The following is a 15459-nucleotide window of genomic DNA, read 5'->3' as shown; positions in this document are numbered from 1 at the left end:
GCTATATATATTATTTTTTCTGTTTTCAATCAAATTAATTTATTTCTTTTGATCTCACTGATCAGGAGCTGTTGTTCCTCCCCTCCAGGAATGATTTAATGACATTTTCCCGTGGAGCCGCATAACCAGTTTTCAACTGGGGGGGAAAAAAACCACCCAGGCGGCGGTGGAAAAAATGCTCGGCTGGGACAGAGAAAGGAGGAGGGGAAAAAAAAGAAATGGAGAAATTGGAAAAAATGAGACAGCGGGCGGGGAGAGGACGCGGGACCCGCCGAGCCTGAGGCTTTGGGGGTCAGGGCTGCCCGCAGGGATGCTTCCCGGGGTTCGGCTGCGCGCCGGGGCGTTATCCCGGCGGGGCCGGCCGGCCTATTTTCCAGGCGAGGAAATATTTAACCGTGGCGTCAGCAGGCAGGGCAGGCGGGTGCAGGCATGGAGGGTGGCGAGCAGCGCCCGGCCCCCGCTGCCCCCCCGGGCCGGCCCCAGGGCGAGCGCCTGCAGCTCCTGCTGCGTCGCAGCCAGGAGGCCAAAAACTGCGCCTATTGCCCCTACAGCCGCTTCCCGGTGGGTGCCGCGCTGCTCACCGCCGGCGGGGAGATCTTCTCCGGTAAGCCGGGGCCGTGTGACCCCCCCCCTTGGGTTTTGGGGTCCCCCCTGCAACCCTTTGGCTGCGCATGGGGGTGCAGCGGAGTCGGCACAGGGTGCTGGTCCCCCCCTGCCCCGGCTGCTTCTTGGCAGCCGCCACCCCAGAGCGAGCCAAAGATCGTGGCGGATGGGAAAATACGGGAAATAAATAGGGGAAGCGGGGAACGCGTTGGCGAGGGTGCACGGAAAATGGCTTTTCTTTGCAAATTCCCCCCCAAAATCACCCGGAGGGAAGCTGGCGGTGTTTGGGGTGGCTGAGTGGGTGCCGGGGGCTTCCCCGCAGGGTGCAACGTGGAGAACGCCTGCTACAGCCTGGGGGTGTGCGCCGAGCGCACCGCCATCCAGAAAGCCATCTCCGAGGGGCACACCAGCTTCAGGGCCATGGCCATCGCCAGGTAAGGGCGCGCCGAAGCCGGCACGGCGACGGATGGGATGGGGGGCCAGCGGGAAACCCCCCGGTGTGCCTGAGGGGCAGCTTCTGCTGCAGCAGCCGGAGTGTTTTGGGGAGGAGGCAGGTTTTTGCATGTTTTTTTTGGAGGAATCGGGGGGAAAATCTGCTGTGGCTCGGTATTTATTGGTGCATGAAGGTCTTCTGCAGGTGTTCCCCCGTGCAAGACTGAGCTCTGTGCCCTTCTCCTTTGGCAGTGACATGGGGGACCACTTCATCACGCCCTGCGGCGCCTGCAGACAAGTGATGAGAGAGGTGACAGCTCGCGTGCGGGTCTTGCGTCTCCTGACCCCCGGCATCACCCCCTGGCCCCCAGCATCTCCCCCCAAGTCACCCGAAGGTGCAGATGGGGGGGTTGTAACCCCCAGTTCCCAGCCCCAAATTGCACTATCCGCTGGGAAAGGGGTATTCCTCCCTGTGCCCGGTGGTAACTCATTAACTCGCCCTCCCCAGGGGGTTTTATTCCTCCAGGAGCTGCCGGGTGCAGAGTTCGGCCCCGGAGCTGTCGCCCTGGCTCTGCCAAGCCTGAAACTAGGGGTTTTCCTGCAAAAGCCGAGCTCCCCACGGAGCCCATCCCGCTCTCGCCTCCCTCCTCCCCGCGGGCACCCTGGCACCCGCAGCCCATTTTTGGGTGGTTAATGGGTCGCGGGGCTCGGCTCGAAGGCGGGATTTGGCAGGTTCGGAGGCACCGGGGCTCACCCTGGGAGGGGCAAAAATGCAGGATCTGAGCCCAAAATACCCCCTGGGGCTGGTGATGCTGAAACACCACCCCAAAATACATGCAATAGAGGGGGATGCTCCCTGTAAACCTGGCAAAAAAAAAAAGGATTATTTGAGTAATTTGAGGAAGAAGTGCGGGTTTTGCATCAGGCACTTCTCTCCCCTCTTCTCCAGTTCGGCACGGACTGGGACGTCTACCTGACCAAAGCAGATGGCAGTTATATCGTCAAGAAGCTGGAGGAGCTGCTGCCGCTCTCCTTCGGCCCCGAGGACCTGAAGAAGGTGTGAGCAGCGCGGCCGCCACCGGCCTTTGCCCTTTGGCAGCAGGGGAGGATGGTCTTCCTCAGTTTCCCCAGCGTGTAAGCGGCTTTTTGGGGACGATGCAATGGGAAATGCATTTATAGTGTTAAGTTACCCATTCCTCTCACTCATCTTCTGATTCAGTGCTGATTCACAGATGCTGGCCCCACCTTGCCCTGGGGAAATGGCGAAATCAAATCGTAGAAAATCCCTGTTATTAGAAAAAAAAGTGTCCAGATATTGCTGTAGTCGACGGGGAAGTTCACAGGCGGAGAAGGGTTTGATGCACGGCTCAAGCTTGGGCTTGTTGGTACAGAAACCTCTCCCGAATAATTCAGAATGATTGCTTGAGAAAATGCTGAATTCTTCAGCTCTAAATGAGAAGCAAAAAGGAAAGGCTCTATCAACCACAGCAGCTATTAATAAGCCAATTCAGATTAGGCGATTTGCTGGAACTGGACGGTTCCAGCACGCTGAGCGTGTCCTTTGCTCGTTTCTCTCTGGCTTGTTTTCTTTGCTTTTATTCCATGTGTGGGGATGAAGAGGGAGAGGATTTTTGAGAGCTTATGGAGAGTTTTCTGTCTCCAGAGTAATGCTGTTTGCTGATTGTAATATTAATTTAATTACGCACAATGGAAAACGAATGCGTTACGTTTCCTAACCAGCGCTGGGCCGGGCATTCCTGCCTATGCCCAGGAGAAATAAAAGCAGTCCTGGTTTATCTCCTGCAGTTGCAGCAAACGATGAATCAGAAGGAAGTGGGGCTGCCCCGCTGCCAGGCAGGGCAGCAGGGTGCTGGCGGCACGGGCAGGACACGGCCAGGGCAGTGCTGCCCACGCCACCAGCACCCTCCTGCCCTCCCTGGCCTGCCCAGCTGCGTCCCGGGCTCTGGCCCGCATTGCACCGGGCGGTGCTCTGCCCCATGCCCTGCTGTGCACCGGGCCGTGCCCCAGCCGTGCCCAGGGCAGGGCTCTGCTGGTGCCAGGCTCTGTGCCCTGCTCCGTGCCCTGCCGTACCCGTGGCACACCCAGCTCTGTGCCCTGCTTTGCACAGGGCTGCACCTTCGCTGTGCTCTGCACTGTGCCCTGCTGTACATCGATTGGACTGTGCCTTGGCCGTGCACAAGCCATGCCCAGGGCACTGCCCTGCTGCTGCCCTGCTGTGCACCAGGCTGTGCACCGGGCCATGCCCAGCGGTGTCCCGGGCTCTGCCCTGCTCCGTGCCCTGCTGTGCACCGGGCTGTGCACCAGGCCGTGCCCTGGCCATGTCCTGCCATGCACTGGGCAGTGCCCTGCTCCACGCCCTGCTGTGCACCAGGCTGTGCCCTGGCCATGCCCTGCTGTGCACCAGGCTGCACGCAGGGCCATGCCCTGGCCATGCTCAGGGCAGTGCCCTGCTGCTGCTGCCCTGCTCCGCACCCTGCTGTGCACCGGGCCGTGCCCTGGGCTGTGCCCATGCCCCAGGCTGTGCACCGGGCCGTGGCCTGGCCATGCCCTGCTGTGCACCGGGCTGTGCACCGGGCTGTGCCCTGGCCATGCCGGGCTGTGCACCGGGCTGCACACCGGGCCGTGCCCGGGCCATGCCCTGCTGTGCACCGGGCTGTGCACCGGGCCGTGCCGAGGGCAGGGCGCTGCCGCCGCTGCCCCGCGCCGCGCCCCGCGGTGCCCGGGCCGTTCCCGCCCCGTCGTTACGCGGGAGGGGTGGGGGGAGCGTGACGTTACGCCGCGCGCGGGTGACGCCCGGCCGCGGCCCCGCCCCCAGCGCGCGGGCAGGGGCGGCCATGGCGCTGCTGCGGCTGCTGCTGGCGCGGGCCCTGCGCCTGCCGCCGCGCTGCCGCCCGCCCCGCGGCCCCCGGCCCGACCCCCGGCCCGCCCCGCCGCCCTCGCCGTGGCGGCCCTGGCTCTCCTGGCTGCCCGCCGCCCGCCGGCTCCTCCTGCGCGGCCCGGCCGGCGGGTTGGCGGCGGTGGCGCGGCGGGGAGGCGGCGGGGCCTGCCTGGCGCTGGCGCTGGCGCTGGGGCTGGTGGAGCCGCGCCTGGAGGAGCAGCGACGGGCCGAGGCGGCGTGCCGCCACATCCAGGTGCGGCGTCCCCTGGGGGGGCTGCTGCGGGACCCCCGGGCCCGGGCCGCGCTCCGGGGGGGCCCTCGGGCACCCTCCGTGGCGGGGACGGGGGGGGCTGGCTGTGGGGAGCCCCTCAGACACCCCCAGAAGGGCACGGGGGGTCCTTGCTGTTGGGAGCCCCTCAGACACCCTCTGTGAAGGGGACGGGGGGGGTCCTTGCTGTGGGGACCCCCCCAGACACAGCTCATGAAGGGGACACGGGGGGTCCTTGCTGTTGGGAGCCCCTAGATGCCCCTCATGAAGGGGACGGGGGATCCTTGCTGTGGGGAGCCACTCAGACACCCCCCGTGAAGGGGACGGGGGGGGGGGCTGGCTGTGGGGAGCCCCTCAGACACCCCCAGAAGGGCACATGGGGGTCCTTGCTGTGGGGAGCCCCTCAGACACCCTCCATGAAGGGGACAGGGGGGATCCTTGCTGTGGGGAGCCCCCCAGACACTCCCCAGAACAGCATGGGGGGTCCTTGCTGTGGGGAGCCCCTCGGATACACCTCCCCATCTCCCCCCAAGGAAAATGGGGGGCACTGCTACAAGCAGCCCTCAGGCACATCCCCGAAGGGGGGGGACTGCTGTGGGCAGCCCCACAGGCACCTCTTCCTCCCCAAAAATAGGGTTCTGGGGAAGCCTCTCAGGTCAGCAGCCCCTCACCAGCCTCAAGCAGGGCCCCAGGGGGGTCCTCACTGTGGGGAGCCCTTCAGTCCTTGTCCCCCCACAAAGGGAGGGGGCCGGGGCCCTGGTGATGGGGGTCTCGTGTCCCAGGAGGCCGGTGTCGAGGCCCCGGGTCTGTCCCCTCTCCCTGAGACAGACGGGGACCCTGTGAGGCTGAGCCAGGCCATGCTGGCAGGGCACTGGGGACGGACAGTGATGAACATATTTCATGGGTAAAAATAGACCTTTGGTGCTCAGAGCCAGCTGTCACCTGCCCCGCTAACCGGCAGACAAACACATTGCCTTTCCCCGACGTTTCTCAGGATGCTTTCTCTCCCCTGACAACGCTGGGTAGTTAAATTTGCTGTCTTCCCCCTTCCGCCATCCCTGAATCTGTGTCCCTTTGCCACTGGGGCGGCCACCGGCATGTCCGGGTGACAGCTGTGGTACCACCAGACCTGTAGGGTCACGAATGCTGTGGTTAAACTCCAGAACAGCCCTCCTGTGCTTGGTTTTCTCACGTCTCTTTCGATTTCCTCCCCCAGCTTTTTCCCATCACGGATTCACTCTTCCTCGAGCTAACCAGCCCTCGTACTCGGCTGCCACAAAAGCTCAGGGCATTGTTTTTCCATCTGTTGTTGCTCTTAATTGGATTTTCTTTTAAATGCTATTTGCCTGGTTTATTTATGGAGGGGGAGAAAAGTGTAACAGCGCATCTCCTTCTAGAAGTATTGAGTTAGACTTGTCTTTACAAAACATATTTATGTTCTGGATTAGCAAGTGACTCCCCCTCCCCATTCCTCTACAGCACCCTCGGAAAGGGCACCTGTGGTAAAGACTGTTTTCAGGGTAATCTCTTTCAGACAAAAATATACAGCCTGCAAATTATTTTCCCTATGGTTACAGTGATTTGAGCGGTAATAGTTGATTGTGGCTTTCAGGTTGGACCAACCCAATGGGGCACGTAATACCACTTAAACAGTAAGGGAGTTCTCCTTCGCTGGGAAGCCTTGAATAACTGAGCGGTATTTATATCGTTGTTTTTTCTTATTCCTTTCAGACAGTGTTTGTTGGAAAGAACAAGCCGCAGAAAGATCCCCTGAGCTCCTTCCGCTGGCAGGGCTTCAAGCTGGAAGAATATCTCATTGGCCAACCCATCGGGAAGGGCTGCAGCGCTGCCGTGTACGAAGCAGCTATTCCTTTCTCTTGCGATCGTCAGGGCCGTGTGGAGAGCAGCCGTCTCGCAGGGCAGGGGCCAGCCGTGCAGCGGGATCGTGGCTCGGCTTCACAGGCGGCTGAAGAGGAGCCCGTAGAGAAACACCAACCGAAAGAGGCTTTTCCCTTAGCTATCAAAATGATGTGGAACATTTCGGTAAGGAGTCGGTTCTCAACTTCCTTGTCTGTCACTGGGAAAGTCTGGCTGAAATGTTTAATGCTTAAGTGCTGAAAGCGCTAATTATGTAGCGCATGATGAGTGTGTCAAAACAAAGCTGTCACTACGTGACATTGGAGACGTCGATTGTTAGTGAGCAGTCCCAGAGCAAGGTAATTAGCATTCATCATTCCTCTGGAATCGGCATTGAGAGTTGGTGGTGGAGTTGTTGGTTATGGAGGTGATATTTCTGGGAAAAAAGCTTTTCTGAAGCGGGCTGTAATGGCAAGGCGTAAGAAATGGAGAGCCACTGCTGCCAGTGCTTTAGGAATCGGTGTTCTTGGGGGTGTCGGGATAGAAATAGGTTTTCTTCTGCAAAGCGCGGCCGAGGTGCGCGTCAGTGGTGGCAGGGGTGGGACAGTAACCTGCCTGCTGGCTCCCCACGCCGGGAAGTGAATCGGCGCGCTCTACGCTGGTGTTTCCCAGCCCGGGTGACTCTGTGATGATCCACCCCTTCAATGTGGCTATTCCACATTTTAAAAAATCCACGTGGCTTTTCCCATTGAAGAGGTTTTGTGGCACTTGATGTGACAAGTGGATGTTCTAAGAGAGTATTCCGAAATGCCGACATCTGAAACCCCTCGGGCTCCAGAAATACCCTGGCATTTAGCTGTGGGCTTTTCCAGTCAGGTTTTGAAGTTGAAAGCGAGTGTTAATGTATAGCTCAGAGCGCTAACAGTCAAGGATGCATTTGAAGAAACAAATGGATTTCTTTCTGCAAGTAAAGGCCTTGCCACATCCCTTGGTAAATTCTTTAAGTAGTTAATTGCCTTCCCCGATTTTCAAAGTGGAGAAGGGAGTCCCTTTGATCTTGTCTCAGTAGTTCTAACTGTAGATACAGTGCCAGCGTCAGGATTATCTGCTTTCAGTCTGTATTGAGGCTGGATGATTTTTGAGCTTAAATCAATGTGATGTGTAATTGCTGTTGCAGGCTGGTTCGTCGAGTGAAGCCATCCTCGACGCTATGGGCCGAGAGCTCGTTCCAGCCACGGGGATTGCCTTAGCCGGAGAATATGGAGCCGTCTCCGGCCGCAGGTACAGTCACGATGGAAATGGCGGTGGTTCTCAAATGGTGACACGCTAATTTAATCCATCAATTACTTTTGCAGCGGATCTGTGCTGTTAAGAAGACGGCCAGAAGTTTCTGTAGTAGTTCCTGAAAGTTGATAAAACAAAGCTTTGGGATTTTTAATGGCTCAGGAGGCGCGTGCGTATGTTTTGTCTAAACGAGGGTGCCTTTGGAAGTGCCGCACACCTCAAACATCACGCAGGGATGGGCTGCTGGCTGCCCTGGGGGTTTTTCTCCGCTGTGCTTTTTCCTACCACAGTTGGGAAACCGCATAGCAATACCGCTGTTCAAAGAGCGATTTAACAAAGCCCCGTTTACTCTGAGGAGCGGATTGTGGCACGGCTTGTTGGCCTGCAGGGCACACGGACAGCGAAACTGCGCCGGCTTGGATGGCGTAGTCCAGAAGGGTGTCGGAAGGGTACGCCAATAATTGGGGACCAGCCGGGGTCCTGCCAGTGGTCCGATGGCTGACTGTGGCCAGGCACGTCTGTGCCCCGTGTCTTAGTTTCCCCAGGTGTAAAATGCTTTGATATCTGCAGATACTGGTAAAGGCTAGGAGGAGCTAATGAAAAACCATTTAAATGTGTGTCATGGTGCTTTTTAGTCACAGAAATAACACGCCTACAATCGGTAACAATTTGACTGTATTGAACGTCAAACAAATTAACTGTAATACAGTTTGACTATTATTTTAGAACTGATTTGGTTGTAAAATGGGTGCTGGGCAGGGAGGTGGAAACTGTTCTAGTGCAGGGAAACCGGCGAGAAAGAAAATGGAAAATGACTCGCTTCCCGCGCTTTCACTCGAGTGAGCAGTGAGCAAACAGCATGAGGGTGGAAAATTGCATGGAAACTTTTAAATCGTCTCGAGTTAGCTATCTTGTTGTTAAAAAATGTGTCTTTTTGTTCGATTCGAAACAATGGAGTCCGCAGTCCAGATTGTCTGATTTAAATTTCAAATACATCTCAGCTGGCCATACAAATGAATAATGAATGCTGTGTGGTATGTCGCTAGCTGAGACTGCAACAGAGCAGCCAAAGGGATATTTGACATTCAGGGGATGAGAGGGATCTGTTTTGCAGATACAGATAGGTAGCCTGCTTTTCATTGTAGTGAGTGCTTCCTGCCTGTGCCATAAAATAGAGGGTCTAAATTGATATGCCTGGTGTGAAGTTGACCTTTATTTTATGTCTAACAAAGTAATTGTGTTTGGGTTTTTTCTCTCTGAAGCTGCTGTCGTAGTTCTTTTTGAACCGAGAAGCAGCCTGTGAGTAGCTCTGCCTTTGTTAGCAGCATGGAAGGGCTAGTAGGGTTTGAATAAAATTACAGGCTGCATGTTAAGCGTAAGGGTTTCCAGCAAAGCTTTGTTTGCAGCGCAGGTAAAGCACCAGTATTTCCTGTTCGGCCATTGTATACAGGGAAATCCAGTTACAACGCAGTCCTTCGAGCAGCCACAGGTGAAATCTTGGTCTGCGTGCCCTCCGCTGGCATATCAGCAGACGGCACTGCCTTGGTGATGCTTCAGAAAGCGCCAGGGTAGATTTTAAACTCCGGCGAAAGTGCTGGGGCCTGCCCGCTGCTGCGGTGGATCCGCTCAGGCTGCGGGTGCTCTGCATCAACGTGGGAAGCGCTGGGCTGAGGCGCCGGTTAGGAAGCTGGCCATGAGGGCAGGGAGGTTGCTGTCACTCTTCTTTCTGACCGAATGGTTTCCAGGATGTGAACGTTGTAGTATTTGCTTAACGTGCAGTCCTGTAATCTGCAGCGGGCAGCCTTAATGCTCTCTCTAATAAGGGTTTTGCTGCAGAATAAACGTGTTTGCACACTGCTTTGGAACCCTTTGGTGGGGAGGATGGGCCGTATTAATGAAAAGTAATTCCAGGTGTGTCTGTGATAAACCAGAACTGACCAGGAGATCGATGTAATCTGTGGTATCTGTACATTTGCACAGAAAACCCGTCCTCGGGAGGAAGAAGTTGCAGCCTCATCCGAATATAATCCAGGTGATCCGAGCGTTCACATCCTCTGTCCCTTTGCTGCCCGGAGCCTTCGCAGACTATCCCGACGTTCTTCCGTTAAGCCTGAATCCCAGAGGGATTGGTCACAGCCGCACACTCTTCTTGGTGATGAAGAAGTAGGTAGAGAGAAGCTTGTTAACACGACTCAGGCTTTTCGTGAGACTGCCCGGCGGGGCTGTGTATTCTGCTGCTACACGGGTCCTTGCAAAGATTTGGCCTGGGCTGCTGCCAAAAAGCAGAGTACGCTCTTGGAAACGCCTCCTAAGACCTGTTCCAAGTCCTTGAGATTTTAAGTCTAGTTTGACAATGAAGACAAGCTGTTCTTTTTAATAATTACCCCAAATTAAAGTAAGAACTGTGGAGCTTGTCCCCGTTTGTCTGCCCTTCTAAGTCTGATCTTCACCCTTAGTCTGAACGCGCCGCTAGAGACGGAGTAGAATCGGTAATGAGATTTATTAGTGCTCGGCGTCTCTGGCTTTCTCGGTTTGGTGTTGGTTTTGAATGGGTATTGCGATGGCACTGACATGAAAGCACCTTCTGTTTCCCACTCTTTTGTTCTGCCTGCGTCTGGAGAAGTGCTCTGTCCTCTCTGTATTTCAAGAATACGTTCTTTCTCCTGATCAGTACATCTCCTCATTTTGCTCATATGATCTGCATTATTAATCTGCCTCCTCCTTCATGCAAAATACAGCACCGCTACATAAAACCCTGTAAGAATGACCACTGTATACCTGGAGCCTCTCACTGTGCTGCTTAAGAGGCTTCTTTTATTTGCAGGTGTTGAACTCGGGCGAGAGCGCTGAAAATTCAGTGGTGGGTGGTGTTGCAAAACAGAGGATTTGAGAACAGCAAAGAGGGGCGCGATGTCAGGTTGAGGCTGGGAGGCGGGAAGGCGTCGCGGAGGTCAGGAAGAATTTGGCACATACGAGTGCGTGGTATGCCCAGCCAGCCAGCACTGAGGTTGAACCGCAAACGATAAACTTCCAGGATGCTAATTTAGAGGTTTTCCTTGTTCTGACTAGTTATCCGTGCACCCTGCGGCAGTATCTGAGGGAGAGCAGTCCGGACGTTTGTCTCTCCACGATGATGATTTTACAGCTTTTGGAAGGCGTGGACCATCTTGTCCGACACGGAATAGCACACAGAGACCTGAAATCTGACAACATCCTGGTTGAATTTGATTCCGGTATGTAGATCGCCGAGTATAAATGCCAATTAAATCACGCGCAGAAGTGATGCAGTCGTGTAGGTATCCAGGGAAGTCCTACCCAGGCAAGCGTTTGGGGGAAAAATGAGCATCAAACCCTTTGAAGAATCTCGGGTTTAGTTTTTAGCTTACTGCTTGCTGTCACTGCAGCACTGGGGAAGTCATTTATCCTGTCTGCGCTTCGGGTTTTGGATCATTAAAACGGACTTGAAAAGAGCGTCGTGCTGTAATCAGATGGAGAGACGCGGAGTATTGCTAAGGTGATGTGTTGCACGAGCACAGCGAGTGTTGGCCAGAGCAGATGGGCCTATAATAATGCCACACTGATGATGCTGGGGGTGCCTTTGCTTCAGGCTCTCGCCTCTGTCATCTCTCAGTAGCCAAATAGCACAGGGGGGTTCTTAAAATCCCACCTCACGGTCAGGTTAATAGTGCTGCACCCTGGGATGATGAAACATCGGTTGGAAGGCAAGGGAACCGACGGTGTTAAAGCCAAAAGCAGCGTTTTCATCATCTTGTTCTCCTGTCAGCCTCTCTAACTGAGATTTTAATTACCTGAGCTCTTTTTCAGCGTGAGTGAGATTCGAATGGGCAGGAAACAACAGCAGGCAGCCAGATCTGTGTAATTAAAGGTCTTGGTAGAGCAGCCACGGAAGGTTTTCAGCGATACTAATGCCATCCTTCTTTTCTTGAAGGAAAAGCTGCTCTGGAGCTATGCTGAATGCAGTTACGAGTGATGTAAAGCATCGATTTTTCCGTATTGGAGTCTGGAGAAGTAATGCAAAGTTTCTCCAGCCTTTTGCTGTAGCTAAGTGTATATCTATATGTCGATAGCTTTTGCTATAGATAAAAACAAAGGGGAAAAATGAATATATTCCTCCATCACGGCTGAGTCTCTCACCTTATGTGTCTTCAGTTTTATGGTATCTGTGACATTTTGAGAGACACGCGTTCCATGGGGAGCAGTAATATCCTCTAAAGAGGAAAGTCTTAATAAAACCGATATTTCACCTAATAATCCAGAGGAGCAGCAGGAAAACAGCGTGTGGTTGTGCTGATTCCTGGGGGTTTTGAGATTGATCCTGAAGACTGTCCCTGGTGTCCACGTGATGTGGTGTCTAATACAGCCACGTACTCCCTAACTCAGCGCTAACTCTGCTAGCCCCGTGTCGTTCGCAGCTGGCTGCCCCTGGCTGGTGATCACGGACTTCGGCTGCTGTTTGGCAGATGAAAACGTCGGCTTGAGGCTGCCTTTCACCAGCTCTTACGTGGATCGGGGTGGCAACGGCTGTCTTATGGCACCCGAGGTAAATCCCCCTGTGGTAATGGTTTGGGTTGCTGGTTGTCTGCTTGTCCTGCTGTCGGGACTAAGAGTTTCGGCCCCAGCCGTGGTGCAGGCTGTGATAGGAACTTGAAAAAGGGTGGGATTAGGTCTAGAAGCAGCAGGGGGCATGCGTGCACATCACTTTGCTGTCATTTGTCCCTGAACCTTCCCCCACTCGCACACACCGATACTTGCTTATGCGACCTCCGCTGGCGTGTGTTGGCAGCAATACCTGCTGAAAGCCTCTGCGATCTGATGGCTCATTTTTATACCCGTTCCTGCTTATTGACACAACTCAGTCATGCAAGACAGTACCCGTAGCTGGTTACTGCGTAACTAATCTCACCCTATGCTCTGTCATGGAGGGCCGTGTCCTGTAAAGCAGCGTAGGCGGTCCATGTCCTGACTTGAGTTATGCTTGCTAAACATCTCTGTATTAATTAAAAAGTCCTCTTTGGACCTGCGCTCAGCAGTTGTTGAACAGACACCTTGAGTGCTAAAAGGTGAAACGTAATCAGTCAGTGTTATGAGAGAGAATTGACCTTTCCCACAAAAAGTGGGCTCTTCAGTCTCTTCTCGGGCCCCTTTCTATGTAGCTATTAAAGAAGTTTATGCAGCAGCCCTTGTGTTGCGACAGTAGTTTTTGGATGAAGTTCAAGGTGATTGTGAAATGATTTACAGTTCCTTTTTATTTCTCTGATGATAACCGTAATAAAAGCGAAGACACCCTTGACTGTCTGCTTGACCCGGGGCGCCTTGCCTTGCATTGCTTAAGTGCCGGTGCAGTATCGGTTGGTCATCTGCATGTCCCCTGTCTACCTAAAATCCCAGAGTGCAGTAGCCCTCAGGACTCTGAATGCTGGTCAGGGGCAACGACTAAAGCCTAGGCGCAACGACCAAACTCCTCCCAGTGTCCTGGTGGGCTGAGCAGTGTCTAGAGCATACCAATAGGGAATATTTACACTAGAGATGTAGATGAAACCTAGCTTTGGTTTCAGTCTCTCTCAGTTTATTCCAGCAGAAATGCTGACTCGACCCTTGAAAATTAGTTTTAGCACCTGAGCTCACACTAGAGCTGTTTATTTGAGCGTCCCCGTCTCTGCGGCAGGTGATCACGGCGTCGCCAGGTCCGGGCACGGTGATCAACTACAGTAAAGCCGACGCTTGGGCTGTTGGAGCGATCGCCTATGAAATCCTTGGCTTGGCCAATCCTTTCTACGGCCATGGGGACTCGACTCTGGAAAGCCGAAGTTACCGTGAAGACCAGCTGCCAAGCCTGCCCCATCACGTGCCCCTGGAGGTGAAGCAAGTGATAAAGATGCTACTTCAGAGGGATCCCAACAAGGTAAGAAGCGGTTGCCTTGAAGAAGTCATCTAACCGGCCTTTGGGAGGGGTGGTTGTAGATCGTTTCTCCCTGCAGGGCTCCGGGTGCAGGGCTGTAATCCAGGTATCATCCGCAGTCTAGATAACGATCAAAGACAAACAAAAGGTCTTTGCTGAAGTACAGTGCGGCCTCTCCCACGCGGCACTGAATAGTTTCAGGGATTTCAGTGGACGTTTGCGTCAGGGACTGGACCTTGAATTGGGGGTTTACGTGCAGTTGCCGGATAATAGAGTCACAAAGAGGTTTTTAATTCACAGGGACTGTATGGTGCTATAGAGGAGGCGTGGGGGATGTGACAGGATGGCAGCAGCATCAGCTGATCTTCCCTCTCCCTCCTTTTGCAGAGATTGTCTGCTAGAGTTGCTGCTAACGTGCTTCACCTAAGCCTCTGGGGTGAAAGCGTTCTAGCGTCGAAGACCCTGAAACCCGACCAGATGATCGCCTGGCTTCTCTGCCAGTCTGCGGCCGCTTTGCTCATGGACAGACTGGTGGATAAAAGCCGGGTAGAAACCAAAATGAAGATGTGCTTTTTGGCAAACCTCGAGTATGAAGACCTCTGGGCCGCAATATTCCTGGTGCTGGCCTGGAGAAGCCGGTCCGGGTGAGGAGTATGATCTGGGACACAACCGTGCGATAGATAAATGGCACTTTCTAAAGGCACATAGGAATCTGTCTTTTCTGTCTGCCTGGAATCCTGTAGCGCTTTAGGGAACAAAACTGCAGGCCTGTGTTTAAGAGGTTGAGTTTCTCTCTAGCAAGTGTTAGTACACACTGCTTTTCTCTCCCTGCTAGAGGAAATGCCCTTGCTTCGTTACTCTCTTGGTGAGGGTTCGCGGACCTTGCAGGTGTCCTGAGGTACGTGGCTGGTTTTGCTCACGTTTGGGAATGCACAATTGACTTAAGTTGTGTGTTGAATGAAGCAAGTTCCCTTTCAGGAGGGGGGGTGTGTGGCAGGAGGCACTGTCTAGCTGCTCTTTCCACGGAAGATTTAAACAATACACCGAGAAAGCTGAGCTGACAGAGGGACGTGCAGTCTTTCTTTTCTTAGGGAAACCGGTGGTGGTCTCAAGATGATATTCCTCTGCGGCCACAGATGTATCTTGCTATAAAATGACAGCCTAAAAGCCTCCCTCGTGAGGTGCTGACTGGTAAGGTGAGCGTCAGGAGCTGCTCGCTTCTTACGATAACGCGCCATTACATATCTAGCTAGTTGTACGCAAGTGCAATGAACCCAAAACCCGCTTATATTTGGTTCTTGACTTGTATTTGTGCAATTGAGCAGCAGGCCAAGTCAAACTGTGTCCAGTTCGGGATAATACCGCAAACGAAATAGGGCTGAGCAGCAGCGCCCGCTTAAGGAGTTTAGTGGGATGCTCTTCTGTTTTACCTTCCTGTTTGTTCTGTTTAACAATGAAGTAATATCCTTTGGTCGGGGAGGATAGGAGAGGTCGATGTTTGAACAACAACAGTCGTGTTTATGAAAACATCATTCGATTTCATGTCTGTAACTGTGTTCAGAGGAACTTGGGGAGAAAGTTATTGACGCTTGTTGCACAATAAATTGAAGATTAAGCTCTGCTGCTGAGTGGGTTCTCTAAATCTGGTTCATCTCCGTTCGTGGGATCCGGCCTTTAGGCTGTGGAGGCCGAGGGAACAACGTAGCTCTGGTTCAGCGGTGTCTTAAAAGATCATTGGGCTCTTTCCAGCGCCGTCTCTGGAACATGTTATTTGATTCCACAAGTGGAGTTTCCCGAAGAGGAACGGACCTTGGCTCCTGGACGTCCCCGTTTCGTACTCGCCTGACCGGTAAATCACTGGCTGCTCCTGCAACTTCCAGGCCGATGCCATCGTGTGTCAAGTGGCTGACATCCTGAGCAAATCATCACGCAGTATCGTGCCGTCAACGTCTCACACGCTGAAATGGCGTCTAGTTCGGCAGCAGTGCAAAGCTACCTGCCGGGGAGCGGCCCTGCTCGTTTTGCCTGTGAGCACTGCACGCTGCTGGGGCTGTAAGGAAGGCTCGGCACAGAGCCTGGGGAATCACAGAAAATGAGCTCTTGGGGCAAAAAGTTGCAGAAAAAGGACTTTTTAATCTTGGTCTCACCCTAACAGAAGCTGCTGCTGCTTTTTCTTAGATACTGAGTTCTTGCAGC

At 54.1% G+C, this 15459-nt stretch overlaps 2 protein-coding genes across 2 annotated transcripts; both read left to right on the top strand.

Moving 5' to 3' along the window:
• Positions 1–429: 429 nt before the first annotated feature.
• CDA (cytidine deaminase) lies at positions 430–2098 on the top strand (the record flags this gene model as incomplete). Its single annotated transcript, XM_082328921.1, has 4 exons — positions 430–604; positions 926–1037; positions 1288–1345; positions 1985–2098. The coding sequence occupies 4 exons, from the start codon at positions 430–432 to the stop codon at positions 2096–2098; spliced, it is 459 nt and encodes a 152-aa protein (XP_082185047.1).
• A 1792-nt stretch (positions 2099–3890) lies between these two features.
• On the top strand, positions 3891–14883 carry PINK1 (PTEN induced kinase 1; the record flags this gene model as incomplete). Its single annotated transcript, XM_082329218.1, has 8 exons — positions 3891–4187; positions 5934–6245; positions 7237–7340; positions 9324–9506; positions 10413–10576; positions 11777–11904; positions 13030–13266; positions 13651–14883. The coding sequence occupies 8 exons, from the start codon at positions 3891–3893 to the stop codon at positions 13909–13911; spliced, it is 1686 nt and encodes a 561-aa protein (XP_082185344.1). The 3' UTR covers positions 13912–14883.
• Between the last annotated feature and the right edge of the window lie 576 nt (positions 14884–15459).

This window comes from Platalea leucorodia (genome assembly GCF_965183815.1).
Source record: "Platalea leucorodia genome assembly, chromosome: 17".
In the NCBI taxonomy this organism is placed as follows: Eukaryota; Metazoa; Chordata; class Aves; order Pelecaniformes; family Threskiornithidae; genus Platalea; species Platalea leucorodia.
The sequence above is the reverse complement of the archived record's forward strand: the minus strand, read 5'-3'. Positions and strand labels throughout refer to the sequence as shown.